This window comes from Rutidosis leptorrhynchoides, chromosome 1, assembly GCF_046630445.1.
Source record: "Rutidosis leptorrhynchoides isolate AG116_Rl617_1_P2 chromosome 1, CSIRO_AGI_Rlap_v1, whole genome shotgun sequence".
In the NCBI taxonomy this organism is placed as follows: Eukaryota; Viridiplantae; Streptophyta; class Magnoliopsida; order Asterales; family Asteraceae; genus Rutidosis; species Rutidosis leptorrhynchoides.
This window is the reverse complement of record NC_092333.1, coordinates 159,978,369-159,992,211: the sequence shown is the minus strand read 5'-3', so window position 1 is coordinate 159,992,211 and position 13,843 is coordinate 159,978,369. Positions and strand designations below refer to the sequence as shown.

The 13,843-nt window shown below is 34.0% G+C and overlaps 1 protein-coding gene across 1 annotated transcript; it reads left to right on the top strand.

Annotated features, from left to right (window-relative positions):
• The first annotated feature begins 9,147 nt into the window (after nucleotides 1–9,147).
• LOC139866568 (ferredoxin, root R-B1-like) lies at nucleotides 9,148–13,229 on the top strand. The gene is made up of 2 exons (XM_071854845.1): nucleotides 9,148–9,277; nucleotides 12,565–13,229. Exon 2 carries the CDS (start codon nucleotides 12,571–12,573, stop codon nucleotides 13,027–13,029), a length of 459 nt encoding a protein of 152 aa, XP_071710946.1. The 5' UTR covers nucleotides 9,148–9,277; nucleotides 12,565–12,570; the 3' UTR covers nucleotides 13,030–13,229.
• The last annotated feature ends 614 nt before the right edge of the window (nucleotides 13,230–13,843 follow it).

Here is a 13,843-nt window from a genome sequence, read left to right as displayed (position 1 = left end):
TTTTTTAGTATTCGTCTCTGCTGACTATGAAAGAATTAAAAAAAATTTACACTCGCCCCACCTGTATCCGAGTTCAAGTTCCGCCGCTGTTGAGAAAAATATCCATCTTTTGTACTACATTGGGCTTACCAAGTACAATACTTTAAATGTACAAAAATGACATCTTTCTAGTATCTTATATAAAAACTCCAACTTTTTAACAAAGCTAGTAATTTATAATTGCAATCATTCTTATTAATGAAATATATCATTAATATTCATATTTTTTTTAGGGTATGATTATATGATAGATAGGCTATTCGATGAACGTTATGACTAATCACCACGACGTTTTTCAGGGAGAATAATTGCACGGATGATTCAAGACTTTTGCCCTCGTATAGTGTCCACCAACACCAAGAACCACTGGTGCCAATGCTTTTCCATGCTTGTCATATCCGACTCGGCCTTCGCGACAACATAGTACTTGCCATATACATACATATAAGAAATTCATCTAGTACACTAACACTAAAAGCTACATTTATAAGGAAAATTGGGATCTTTTTCCCAAGTATATCAACATTTAATTTATTTATATCCGTATCATCTTATTTTAGATATGAAGTTCTTTAGTGAAGGTGTAGTAGTTTTTGCTTGAGTTTTGGCTATTTCACGCAAAAGTTAATGTACATGATTAGTATAATTCATGATGTAGTATATAATATAGTATATAATTCATGTCATGACGAAGTATATATAATATAGTATATAATATAAGTTCTTTATTATAATATTTTTGTTAAATTAATCATTATTTTATAATTATATTAAATTAAATATAAATGTAATAATAAGGATATTGCTAAGAATAACTTTTAAGGCTGTGGTTAACGTTCATAAATAAAATGGTTGTACATGACGGTTATATGTTGACTATAACACGATTATTAAATTTATAATACTTTTATGCAAGTTAATGACTGTCGTTAGCAAATTTCTAATAATAATAATAACAATAATAATAATAATAATAATAATAATAATAATAATATAATAATAATAATAATAATAATAATAATAATAATAATAATAATTGTTATTGTTATTATTTATTTATTATTATTGTTACCGAGTATTATTATTTTTTTTTTTTTAAAGGCAAGCAAAATAACATTGATCAATCACAAGATATACAAGAGTTTGAGGGAAGCCCTCACTAACAAGCTAAGTTTGCAAGAAGGCAAACTTACACGACTTTACAATGATGACTATATATACTATTCTAAGATATACACTCGGATCATTGATCCATTAGAGCCAATCTAATTTACATTTCTTTTTTAAACGATGAGAAATCCACTCGAAGGATCTAATTACGGAGTGTCACCGAGTATTATTTATTATTATTTTTTTTTTTTGAAAAGCAAGCAATATATAACCACAAGAAAAACAACGAGAGAGTTTCAACGGATACAAAGGATAGAACGAGGAATCTAACCTAGCCGTGAAAATAAAACAAACCACCGAGAAGACTATATACATTAAATAAAATGCAACGAAAAAAACCTATTAACCAATTCCCGATCTTGTAGAAGTTGAGACAAAAGAGCACGGGTTGATGAGCCATTGATGCCAATCAAGGGATGAATTTTTGAGACGTTTTGAGATCCAAAAGAAAGATGTTGTTTGAATGTTGTTGAGGGTGTTCGGAATGCACCACGAGATTTTGTTGAAAACCAAATCGTTTCTAGCCTTCCACGAAAAGTAACAAACGACCCACTTGAGACCTTGCCAAATAGTTTTTCCAAGAGAAGTCATTGGTAACGAAAATAACGCGCAATCGTCCACGACTTGGTCCATAGATAGGTTATTAATTCCGGGAAGGTTCCACCATTTAAGAACTTGATTCCATAAGTCAATAACTTTTGTACATTGAGATAAGATATGGTCTACGGATTCAACATAATTGTTACAAACAGGACAAAGCACGGAGTCTAGATCTATACCTCGTTTATCTAGCTCAACCCTTACTGGTAACCTTAATTGTTTTGCTCTCCATATAAAAATTTCCACTTTGAGAGGAATCGCCTTATTTGTGAGAGTTTTCAAGTGAGGTGCTGAAATCACTGAAGATGACGAAACATCGATAAGATTTGATAAACCTTTTGTTTTGAATATCCCATCCGGTTCCAGAATATACTTCCATGAGTCACTTACATCACTGTTGAGAACGATTGTTGTAAACATCGAGCATATAGCCTGTAACTCGTTCTGAGATCGACCCCGGATATTACCAGACCAATTCCAACATGGTGTCAGGAGGCCATTTTCCTTTACCAATCGAACAGCAACCGACACATCTTTGATCACTTCCAAAGCAAATAATCTAGGGAATTTATCTTTTAACTTGAATTCACCAAGCCATGAGTCGTGCCAAAGTTTAACAGACTGCCCGTTTCCGATTACTTTGATGAATGAAGATGAGAATCCAACTCCCTTTGCATCGATTGATATACCTGCTTTGATGATATTGCTCCAGATTGAACCTCCGAAACATGACCTGTAAAAGTTAGCCGCATCTAACCCCCCGTCCGCCCCATAAATACTTGAAATAATCTTAACCCAAAGAGAGTTTTGGTTCGATTTGAACCGCCACCACCACTTGGCTAATAAAGATAGGTTTTTTACATTTAACAACCCGATGTTTAACCCGCCCAAATCATAAGGTAAAATCACCTTATCCCATTTGACCCAAGAGATTTTTTTTCCCTCCCCCGACCCGCCCCAAAAGAAATTGTACCTCAAGGATTCAAGTCGCTTTAGAACACTTGCGGGAGCTCGGAAGAGAGAGAAAAAGTAGAGAGGCAAGCTACTAAGAACCGACTTCACAAGTGTTAACCGACCACCAAAGGAGACCGATTTAGATTTCCATTCCGATAGTCTTTTTTTGAACTTATCAATGACCGGTTGCCAAAAGCTAGCTTTGGTCATTTTTACACCAAGGGGAAGGCCTAAGTATTTCAATGGGAATGAACCAGGGGTACAATGAAATCTTTTTGCCAAGTTGCAGAGTTCGAAGTTATCAACCCCGACACCATAGAGGCTACTCTTTTGGAAGTTTACTTTAAGACCCGATAATTTTGCAAAACATTTTAGAATAATGGTGGTCTTACAGAGTGTTATTTATTATTATTATTATTATTATTATTATTATTATTATTATTATTATTATTATTATTATTATTATTATTATTATTATTATTATTATTATTATTATTATTATTTAATATTGTTGTAAATTTAGTAGTTAAATATGGATGGTAATTAGTCAAATATGGATAGTAAAATTTGTACTATATATATGTGCATAATGTAAGTTACAAAAACACACATATACATTAAATACATCACACCTCTCTTCAACCTCTTTCTCTCCTATATCTTCTACAACACATCTCTCTTTTATTGGTTCTTTCAATTTGAATATATTGAACCAGGCCACTAAAGGTAGTTATAAGCCTACTGAAATATAACACGTTATCAGCACGAAGTGCTCCGTATAATCAAGGTTTATCTAAGCAAGCACACGTCACTAATCAAGGTAAGAAATTATCTAACTTTTATTAACTTCACTAACATTTATATTTATGTTATTTAAGTTATATATGGTCGGTTATACCGCCTGAATTATATTTCTGTAATCTAACTTTTATTAACTTCACTAACATTTATATTTATGTTATTTAAGTTATATATGGCCGGTTATACCGCCTGAATTATATTTCTGTAATCTAACTTTCATTAACTTCACTAACATTTATATTTATGTTATTTAAGTTATATATGGTCGGTTATACCGCCTGAATTATATTTTCTGTAATCTAACTCTTATTAACTTCACTAACATTTATATTTATGTTAATAAGACCTCATGATTGTACGCAACACGTCATTTGACAACACGGTACTTTATGTACGCAACACGTCATTTGACAACACGGTACCAATGCTCTGATACCAAATGTGATGCCCCGTACAAAACCATCGTGTACGAATCATCAACAACAGGATCATTACAAGGTTAAGTACTACATGCTGTAATAAAAGAAGTTGCATTCACGATAAAAAGATGACGTCATAACCGACATCAATTGTTTTACACCAACAGTATGCTTCTACGAATAGCAAGCATGAATAAATATATGTGACCCTTAGGTAGTTACAAAACATAGTTTCAAATGTATTAAAGTTTGAATGCAAGATAAACAGTTCATGCGGTGATAACACTATAGCAGCGGGTGTCTACGGCAAGCCTAGCACGACAGCGAAAGCAAATAACCTTAAGCACCTGGGAAAAACATGCTTAAAAACGTCAACACAAAGGTTGGTGAGCTATAGTTTAAGTATAACAGTATGTAAGGTAGGCCACGAGATTTCAGTGCTACAAAGAGCGTTTCAAAACAGTATGATAAAGTATATGTTAACCGTGGGCACTTGGTAACTAACTTAACGTTTATACCCCCTGAAAGTACACTTGGCAAGTGCGTATGTTTACGAAGTATTAAACACTCATTAAATGCTAGCGCTACTAGCCCGAGTGGGGATGTCAAACCCTATGGATCCATATCTAAGATTCGCGTTCACCGGTTTAAAAACCAATTACTAAACGTTACCGAGCTAAAGGGAATGTTTCTGCCGTTATATAACCCACACATATATAAGTTTAAGTACTCGTGCCTAGTATGCAAAACATAAAATCCGCATGTATTCTCAGTTCCCAAAATAAGTTAAAGTAAAAAGGGAATGCTATAACTCACAATGATAATGTAGCGGTAAAGTATGACTCGGAAAGTAAGCAAGTAATGAAGGTTGTCCAAACGGGTCCTCAACCTAAGTCAAATATTACTAAGTCAGTAAATCGTCCGAATAGGTTTAAAAGTATGTAAATAAGGTCTTAAGGGTCATCATCATTCATCATCAAATAAAAGGCGTAAAGTAAGTTTCGTTTATGAAAGTAGTTTAAAACAAAGGATGACTTTGGTCAGTCACCACGGCCTCTAACCTTACTGAAATAAGGTGAGACCAGTGGCCATGGCTCCGTATATGAGTTCTTTAAGTGTGGTAAAATTTACAGAAGCAAACTCGTCTTCGTTTGACCGTGGCAACGGTCTAAGTGCGAGTAGGTCAGAAATTTCTGCACAACGTTAAAAGGACATAGTGACGATCGGATGGCCATAAATCCTAAACCGTAACTCAGATTAAGACGAGTCCTATATGAAAAGTTATCTATTCGAAAAGAGATATTTGAAAATCATAATCACAACAGCCCAGGTCTTACTGATCAGAACCAGAATACAGAAAACAGACAGGTCAGTAGGTTCCGGTGGTTCTTGGTGTTCGATGCTTATCACGGTTCTCATCCTTGATGCATGTAGCTTCAAGTGTACAACTCGTTGATGTGTTTACATCATTTTCACCAAGGTTTGACCATCATAACCCAAGTGCAAGTCTAAGATATGAAGCACAACTCACTTAAGAGTTGTATGAAGTTTGATGAACCAAAGTTACATCAAAGTCTTAGATCTAACACATACATGAACTTTAAAACTAATAATAAGTTACAAACTTGAAAGTAAACTCATGAAATCAAGATCTTAAGTTGTAGAACATAGTTCTTAGTTTGATCTAGCAGATCCAAGACTCAAAAGTCTAGATCTAACATAAGTGTACCAAGTTATAATAATAGAAAGTTTACTTACATGTTCTTGAACTTTTAAAGTTAACTTTAGTTCAAGATTAATGAGATCAAAGTTAACTAGTAACATTTGACCAATAACAACCAACAAACATGAAATTAAAGTACATAATACAAAGAAATAACTAAGTAAACAAGTACAAGGTTCATGGTTGTTCATACTTTAAAGATTTAAATCAAAGTTTGATCTTTAGAAAGTAAACTTTAAAGTTTACTAACATGACTTACAAGTATGATTTGCAACACATGAACTCTAAATCTTTTGAAACAATAAATGAAGAACATAAGCTAGAAACTTTATGTTCTTGTAAGAACAAGTTAGATGAAGAATCAAACTAACAAGTTTGCTTCTTAGAAAATAGTAAGTAAACAACAACAAGTAATTAATTAACAAACATGAACAAGTATCAACTAACAAATGATGATGAATGTGTATATGTAATTCGGTTTTAAGATGAAGAAAAGAGAGGAAACGTGTTCTTATTACTTACAAGTATGAGAGCAAAATAAGAAAAAAAAGTTGAGAGAATATGAGAGGTAAGTGTGTGTTTGAAATGTGAAGAGTAAAGCAAGTAAATGTAGTGGTAAAAAAAAAATTAAAACTCCTCTAATGGCCACCAAAGGCCACGGCCTGCAGCAAAGGAAAGGGGAAGGGATTTGTTTGTTGGTCACTTGCATGAAAAGCTTGAAAAAGTTGGATACTTAGAGGTGCATGCATGGGGAGAAGTTGTAACAAGATTCCTACAAGTATTAACTAACTAGTTCATCTTTAAATAATACTTACATAAGTAAATGGGCTAACCAATCCTTGTAAGATGTAGGGTGGGCTTATAAGCCCACATTCATGAGTCCATTACACTAATCATGCCCAAGTTCAAGTATTAACAATTTAAGTCCAACAAAAGCTCAAGTAATTAACCAACAACCTTAGTTAATTAAAATGATTAATAAACTTAATCATGAATGTAAATAATACTTGAAAATATTATTCGTGTAAGTCTCGGGCGTCACAAAGACGTTTCGGGCAATTAAAGTCAAGTACGTTTAGTCATGGCAACATGTAAATGTAATAACATACATTCGTTTAATCACACGTATTAATAATAACAATTATTAATAAATAAACGTTGGAAAATCCAGGGTCGTTACAAATACCGAACTGGAGGGACTTAATGATACGCATATTTCCACGATTCATAGAGCGCGTCACACTTACCTTGCACATGTCTATCTTGAGGTGCTCAATGACTTGTCAAAATATTTTGCTTTATTAGAAAGAACTTATAGTAAGATATCCGTAAACAACTAATATGCCTCACTTTTAAAGCGTTGAAAACTATGAAACAAGTATGCGGTAGTTCAAAACTGGAATTGGCACGATAAACATGACCAAGAAAGAAGACGGCGTAAACAACCACCATATGCGTACGCGTTACATATTCTACGCACGTATGTTGCCTCCAGTTAAACGTACCGTAGGCGCAACACTACTAGCGCATTATAAACGAACGGAAAATAGATACTGTACACAACATGACAAAAAGACATTATAGATGGTTGCACGATCCCCACACCAGGTAGGGGAAATATAAGTGGTTACGACAGCTGACAGATTGTACCGGGGACCATCTTTGCTTTTATAGCTTTATGGACATGGTAGTACAGTTTAGAAAGGATAATGTCACTAAAAGACAAAGAGGCTTAGCTATAAATAAGGTCTCTTACCTTTGCAATTGAGGGGCGATTTTGTGGGTATATAAGACAACACACATATATTCTCCATCATATTCATCTTTATCATCATCTTCAAGTATTCAACCCGCGCTACCGGAATTCCAAACAGCTTAGAGTTGCGTTAATTGTTACAGGTAACGTTCCATAAACATAAATCGAAATACCTTCCCTTGGGTCATCGATACCGGCTACTCCGACGATGGTGGGTCGACGTTTAACCACCTCTATTGAGATCTTTATCTTACAATGGGGTTATTCACGGTGCACCGGACTGGAGAGTTAAACTCGAAAGACCCTTAAACCCTCTACTTTTCTTAATAAGTGTAGACTGAACCCCTATGATTTAATCTATGCTTGATCATTGCAGGTACAGTTCAACCGACTTCAATGGAATATTCGGCTCACTACAACGAGATCGGAGACGCCCTTAGCGTCGAAGGTTTTGGTCCTAAGTGTAAAAAAGGCGTATTGCCGAAGTGTTTGAGCCGAATGTGTTTGTTAGTAGTTCGATTGATGCATGTAGACCGGGGCATGAGGTTTCAGTTGACTCGGGCATTTTAGATAATGTGGCTAATTTAGTTCCGGGTAATGGTGCGGGAAGGAAATTTTGTATTTGTGTGAATGTGGCGTGTAATGGATTTTTCCAAGAATGGTTTGCTCATTAGTTTGAAGACATCGTGTCCTAAAGGTGGAACAAATACTAAGGATTAGTTGAAGAAGAAGGCGGGTACGGTTGATTCATTTCGTTTGAGGAACAACAGTGATGATAACGACTATAGAGATGCAATCCAAAATTTGTTTCAAGAAGCTCCGGAGGTTGGGCCGAGTAACGGGTCTTTGTTGGTGTCGAGGTCAGCTCCTTGGGGAGATAATATTGGTTTCTTCGAAGGGTTAGCGAGACGTAAGTTAATTCCCCCTTCTTTGGGTATTCTTGTCGGAGACGGGTCGTCGAATGTTCTGACTTATTCTTTAAATTCAAGTGCGGCCAAGCTAGTTGGCAACAACCATGTTGGTGGTTATATTTCTAAACCATCTCGTAATGTTCGGTAAGGAAAACATGTAATAGGTTAGTTTTGGTTCTTGAGTTTGCTTTCGTCTTGTTTGTTTATCGTTTGTTCCTATTGGATTCCATTGTATGTTCTTTGTTGTCTGATTTTCTTTGTTGTGAGATGAGGCTCAGGTTTAGTTAGCTTTTAATCGTTTTGGTTTCAGTAGGTTTAGTTTACAATCCTAGAGCTCAATTGTCTTTGTTTGTATTATGTTTTATTCTTTTTTTTGGAGAAAATGTTTGTTATAATGTTTGTTATATAGGTTTTGTTTTTCGAAAAATAAAAATTAATACAGTGATTCTCAATTTGTTAAGGAAGTATGTTATGAGTGACAATGATTTCGTTCTCAATTGCTTATAGAAAAAAGTGTCGATGTGACACTTTGTAATAAGAGAAATTGTGTGATGAATGAAATTAATTTATTTATACCACCTAATGTATATTATTTTTTAATTAATTTATTTAAAAGTTTAATATATTTATTTTACATCATTTATATTTATACTTAAATTAAAAATAATTATCAAACATATTTGAAAAAAAAGTTAAATCAATTTTAATTTTTTTTAAATAATTCACGTCATGAACTATTTAAGGATTAATCAATTTATTTGTTTACTAGTAACTAGTAATCTTAAACACATTCTACAAGATTCCTCTGCTCGCTATAAATTAACCAACCCTTGTTCTTTTTACTTAAACCCCTGCTGTCGTTTCCATCGATTACTCCGCTTCTCTGCTATCGTCATTCGTCCCTGTAAGATTTTCTAATTTTTTTTCCCTCTTTTTAATCATCATCGCATGTTGTTTACATCGATCATCACCTTATCTATGTAATTGATTGTTTGCATGTTTAAATTACACATTCTAATTCACTCAATACTTGTTGAATTTGTTTGTTTTTTTCTAGACAGATCCATATTAATCCATCACAAATTTTTAAATCAAAAATCATGCTTTTTATAATGAAAAATATTTATATTTATGTTATTTTAATTATTACTCGATAAAATAAGAAATTACAAACCCTAATTGAATTATTAGGTATCCTGTGTCAATTTTGACTGATTCATCTCTTAGTTTGACCTTTGTGTGTGTGTGTGTGTGTTGGACAACCCTACTGTAAGTATATAGGTGTGGTATATTGAAATTTTTGAAACCTATAAGCTCATTTTAATGGTTAATTGCCCTAGAATAAGTCATGAGCTTATACTTATAATGCTGTAATTTTTAAGCCATAGAATAAGGTTATCCAATATTTCACATTTTAATAAGCCCTAGAATAGCCAAATTCTTCTTTATAAAACCACTACGAACATTGTACTACGATTTTGTCTTTGTATATTCAGTGTTGAAGGTCTACCAGTTTGAATGTATTTCGTAGTCTTGATGCCTTTTTTATAGAAAAAATAGTGCAATATAACGATTTTAATTATTATGTACTAGAAATGAAAGCTACACATCTAATTTTGTACCCACTAGATTTTAATCATCATTTTGCTTGATGCATGAATGATACACATATGTATCCGATAGACTCGTGTTTCTGAAATGTTAAGACCTTTGAGATGGCTTTATTTACTACCAATGGATTAGACCCATATTAAAGTTTTCGTGTATTCGTACGCTGCGTATTTTTTCTTTGACGTGTTTGAAATTGCATAATTAAAGTGCTTATGGCTTAAAAAGTCTGCCCAAAATAAGCATCATTCGATCAGCTTAAGAAAAGTGTGTTTTTTTTTTTTTTTTTTTTTTTTTCTGAGATAAGCCAAAACACACTTATTTAGAGCAGGTGCAACTTATGTTCTGTGTAACATCTAATTCTCTATATGTTGATATGCCAATTCATAAAGGAAACGTGCAACCTGATAACATTAATTTGCCCTTTTTGATGTATTGTCTGATATAGTAGTATGGCCATTTTTTATATCTTCTATTTTTTCTAGTCCTTAAAAGTTTGTGAACTGTCTACTTTATAGAATGTTAAGTGTTCAATTTTAGAACGAATAGAGATGTCTGTGTATATTGTTTCATGCAACGTGCATCCTCTTTAGTCACAATATTCACATTTCTTAACATAATTCTGTAGCAGAGATCGTGACCCTGTAAATAAATTGAATTGAATATATTTATATAATTATATTTGTATCTTATTGTGCATGCTCAATTGCATGAAACGGTGACCAACCTCAGTTTGTTTCCATTTTGTTATACATAATAACATACTTTGTTTTTAACCATCAAAAAGATTCAAACTTGTAAATACTCTTTTTGAAATTATGATGATGTGACAACTAATGTGGTAATAACATTGACCATGTTGACCAGTTTCTTATGTGTTACTAACATGAGACTTGAACACCAATTAAGTTTTAAGATTACTTTAAATGAAGACTTTATGAAAGGCAGTCATTTCTTTCCTTTTCTTTGTGTTTGAATATCAATAAGACTTTGACCATGTTGACCTTTTTATATGTGTTGCTAAACTTTCAAGATTACCCAAAATGAAGATTTTATAAAAAACAGTTATCAACCTTGATGTTGTGAGTTCAAGTCACGCTATTTGTAACAGGGTGTGTGTGTTTGTTGTTCTAAAAAAGCCAATTATTTCCTTTTTTTATGAGAATATAGATCAAAGGTGCTTGCCCAAATAGAAATCAGACTAAAGTTGGTCACTTTTTTTAATGCAATTTACTTTTATTTTGCACAACAACATGCTATAGAACTGGCTTTCTTATACTAGGCTAAACATAAAATCAATGTATCTATTTCTGTATGAGCCTACCTTATTAACGGTTTTTATGAAAATATGTAAATCTTGTGTGTTCGTGAACTGTCTACTTATAGAATAAGTGTTCAATTTAAGAATGAATAGAGATATCTGTATATATTGTTTTATGCATTGTGCATCCTCTTTAGTCACAATATTCCCATTTCTAAGCATAACTCTGTAGCAGAGATCGTCTAGTCATCTGTTACCGTGTAGATAGACTGTGGATAAACTGAATTGGATATTTATGTATTTTATTGTGCATGCTCATAAGAATTATTATCTAAAAAGTAAATTGCATGAAATGGTGATCAGCTTCACTTTGTTTCTAATTGTGTGTAACATACTAACATACTTTGTTTTCAACCACTAAAAAGATTCAAACTCTTAGATACTTTGTTACAAGTTATGATTATGTGACAACTAATGTGGTAATAACATTGACCATGTTGACCAGTTTCTTGTGTGTTGTTAACATGAGACCTGAACACCAGTTAACTTTGAATATGTATGAGGCTTTTCATGCCCGGGAGGGCGGGTTTTACTCTGATGTATGCGGTCTAACCAGAACTGAATTATCCGTGATCGTTTCCCACCCCAAGATTTGAACCCAACACCTCAAAATGCAGACTTTATGAAACCCGGTCATTTCTATCCTTTTCTTTGTGTGTTAATCTAAGTAAGACTTTGACTATGTTGACCTTTTTCTTACATGTTGTTAACATGAGACTTGAATACCAATAAACTTTCAAGATTACCCAAAATGAAGACTTTATAAACGCCAATTATTTCATTTTTTTTTTTCTGTGAATTTAGATAAAAGGTGTTTCCCCAAATAGAAATAAGACTAAAGTTGGTAACTTTTTATAATTTTTAAATACAATTTGCTTTTATTCTGCACAACAACTTGCAATAGAACTGACTTGCTTATTAATCATCTGATTCAGAGTCCTAAAATATTGATACATTTAGTGGAATCTTAGTTGGTTCGTGTAGTTTTATTTTCGGGTTGCCGTGTCACGGGTTTTGTGTGTTCGTGTTTTAAGGATTTTAAATTTTGCATCGTGTTAAAGTTGATGTATGTGGTCACTTGGTCTCGTTGTTTTTGCCAGCTTCTGGCTAGTGTTTTTTGATTAATACAATTGCTTGCTTTTCAAAAAAAAAAAAAAAAAAAAAACTGACTTGCTTATACTAGGTTGATATTCAAATCAATGTATATATTTCCGTAGAAGCTATCTTATTATTAAGGCAAAAATGTAAACTTTATGTTTCAGGTAACCATGGCGTCCATTGTAGCTCCTACGCAATGCATGGTCAGAAGTGCACCTGGAACCCGCACAACTCCCGTTGCCATTCTTAAACGACCATCTTCTCTTCCATCAATAAAAAGCGTCACAAAAACCTTCGGTTTAAAAACCAGCTCATCGTTCAGGACAACATGCATGGCTACATACAAAGTTAAGCTTGTTGGACCAAATGGTGAAGAGAATGAATTTGATGCACCTGATGATACCTACATTCTTGATGCAGCCGAAAATGCAGGGATCGAGCTTCCATATTCGTGCAGAGCGGGTGCGTGTTCTACTTGTGCTGGGAAGATGGTTGCAGGATCGGTTGACCAGTCTGATGGATCGTTTCTTGATGATAACCAAATGAAGGAGGGGTACTTGTTGACTTGCGTGGCTTACCCGACCTCAGATTGTGTGATTCATACTCACAAAGAAGCTGATCTTTATTGAGTTGGAAGTATCTTGTTGGAACCTTTGTGTTTTTAAACATTGTTGTCTAGATTTGAACATGTGTTTGTCGTTTTAATCATTGGATGCTAGTTTGTGTTGGTTTGTATTTTCTAATACTAGAGAACTGGAAGAAAAATAAGTTTAATGGATGATGTCAATGACAAAAAAATGGGTTGCAAGTTGTAACAAACTTGCTGATATGATGGTCTTGTTTTCCAGGTTTTAAAAGAAAACCAATTTCTGTTTTCTTAAAGAAATGAGTTGATACACACAGGTTTAATTCTACTCGCGGCAAGAATTTACAACTTTTTTGCCAGTAGGATGATGATTGCTTCTATCACATGTGTGGGGATATGGTAGAGGTACTTTTGCTTCTATCACATGTGTGGGGACATGGTAGAGGTGTTTTTTCAGCATCCGACTCTTTTGAGGTAGGTGGGGTGGGTTTCTAAAGGGAACACAGGGTCAGGTCAATGACAAACGTACACCTCTAGTATTGGGCTAAAGTTGTTCAAAATTTAAAAGGAAATTGTCATTGGGCTTATAGTTGTAGAATAATCCCTGCTAAATGGTTCATGTTACATGACTTTAAGACTTTTCATAACGCAGCGCGATAGCCCCGAAAACTCCACCATCACGCCACATAGTGGCGCACTATGTGGCGTGATGGAGCTCAAATTGGTCCAGCGTGATGGGAGCATCACGGGAAGGAGAGAAGTGTGGTGGTCGGTGAGAACAAATTAGAGACTGCCACGTTGTATGGGGGTGGAATGTTTGAAGTTGTGGTGATCGTATGGAATGGAATGTTTGAAGC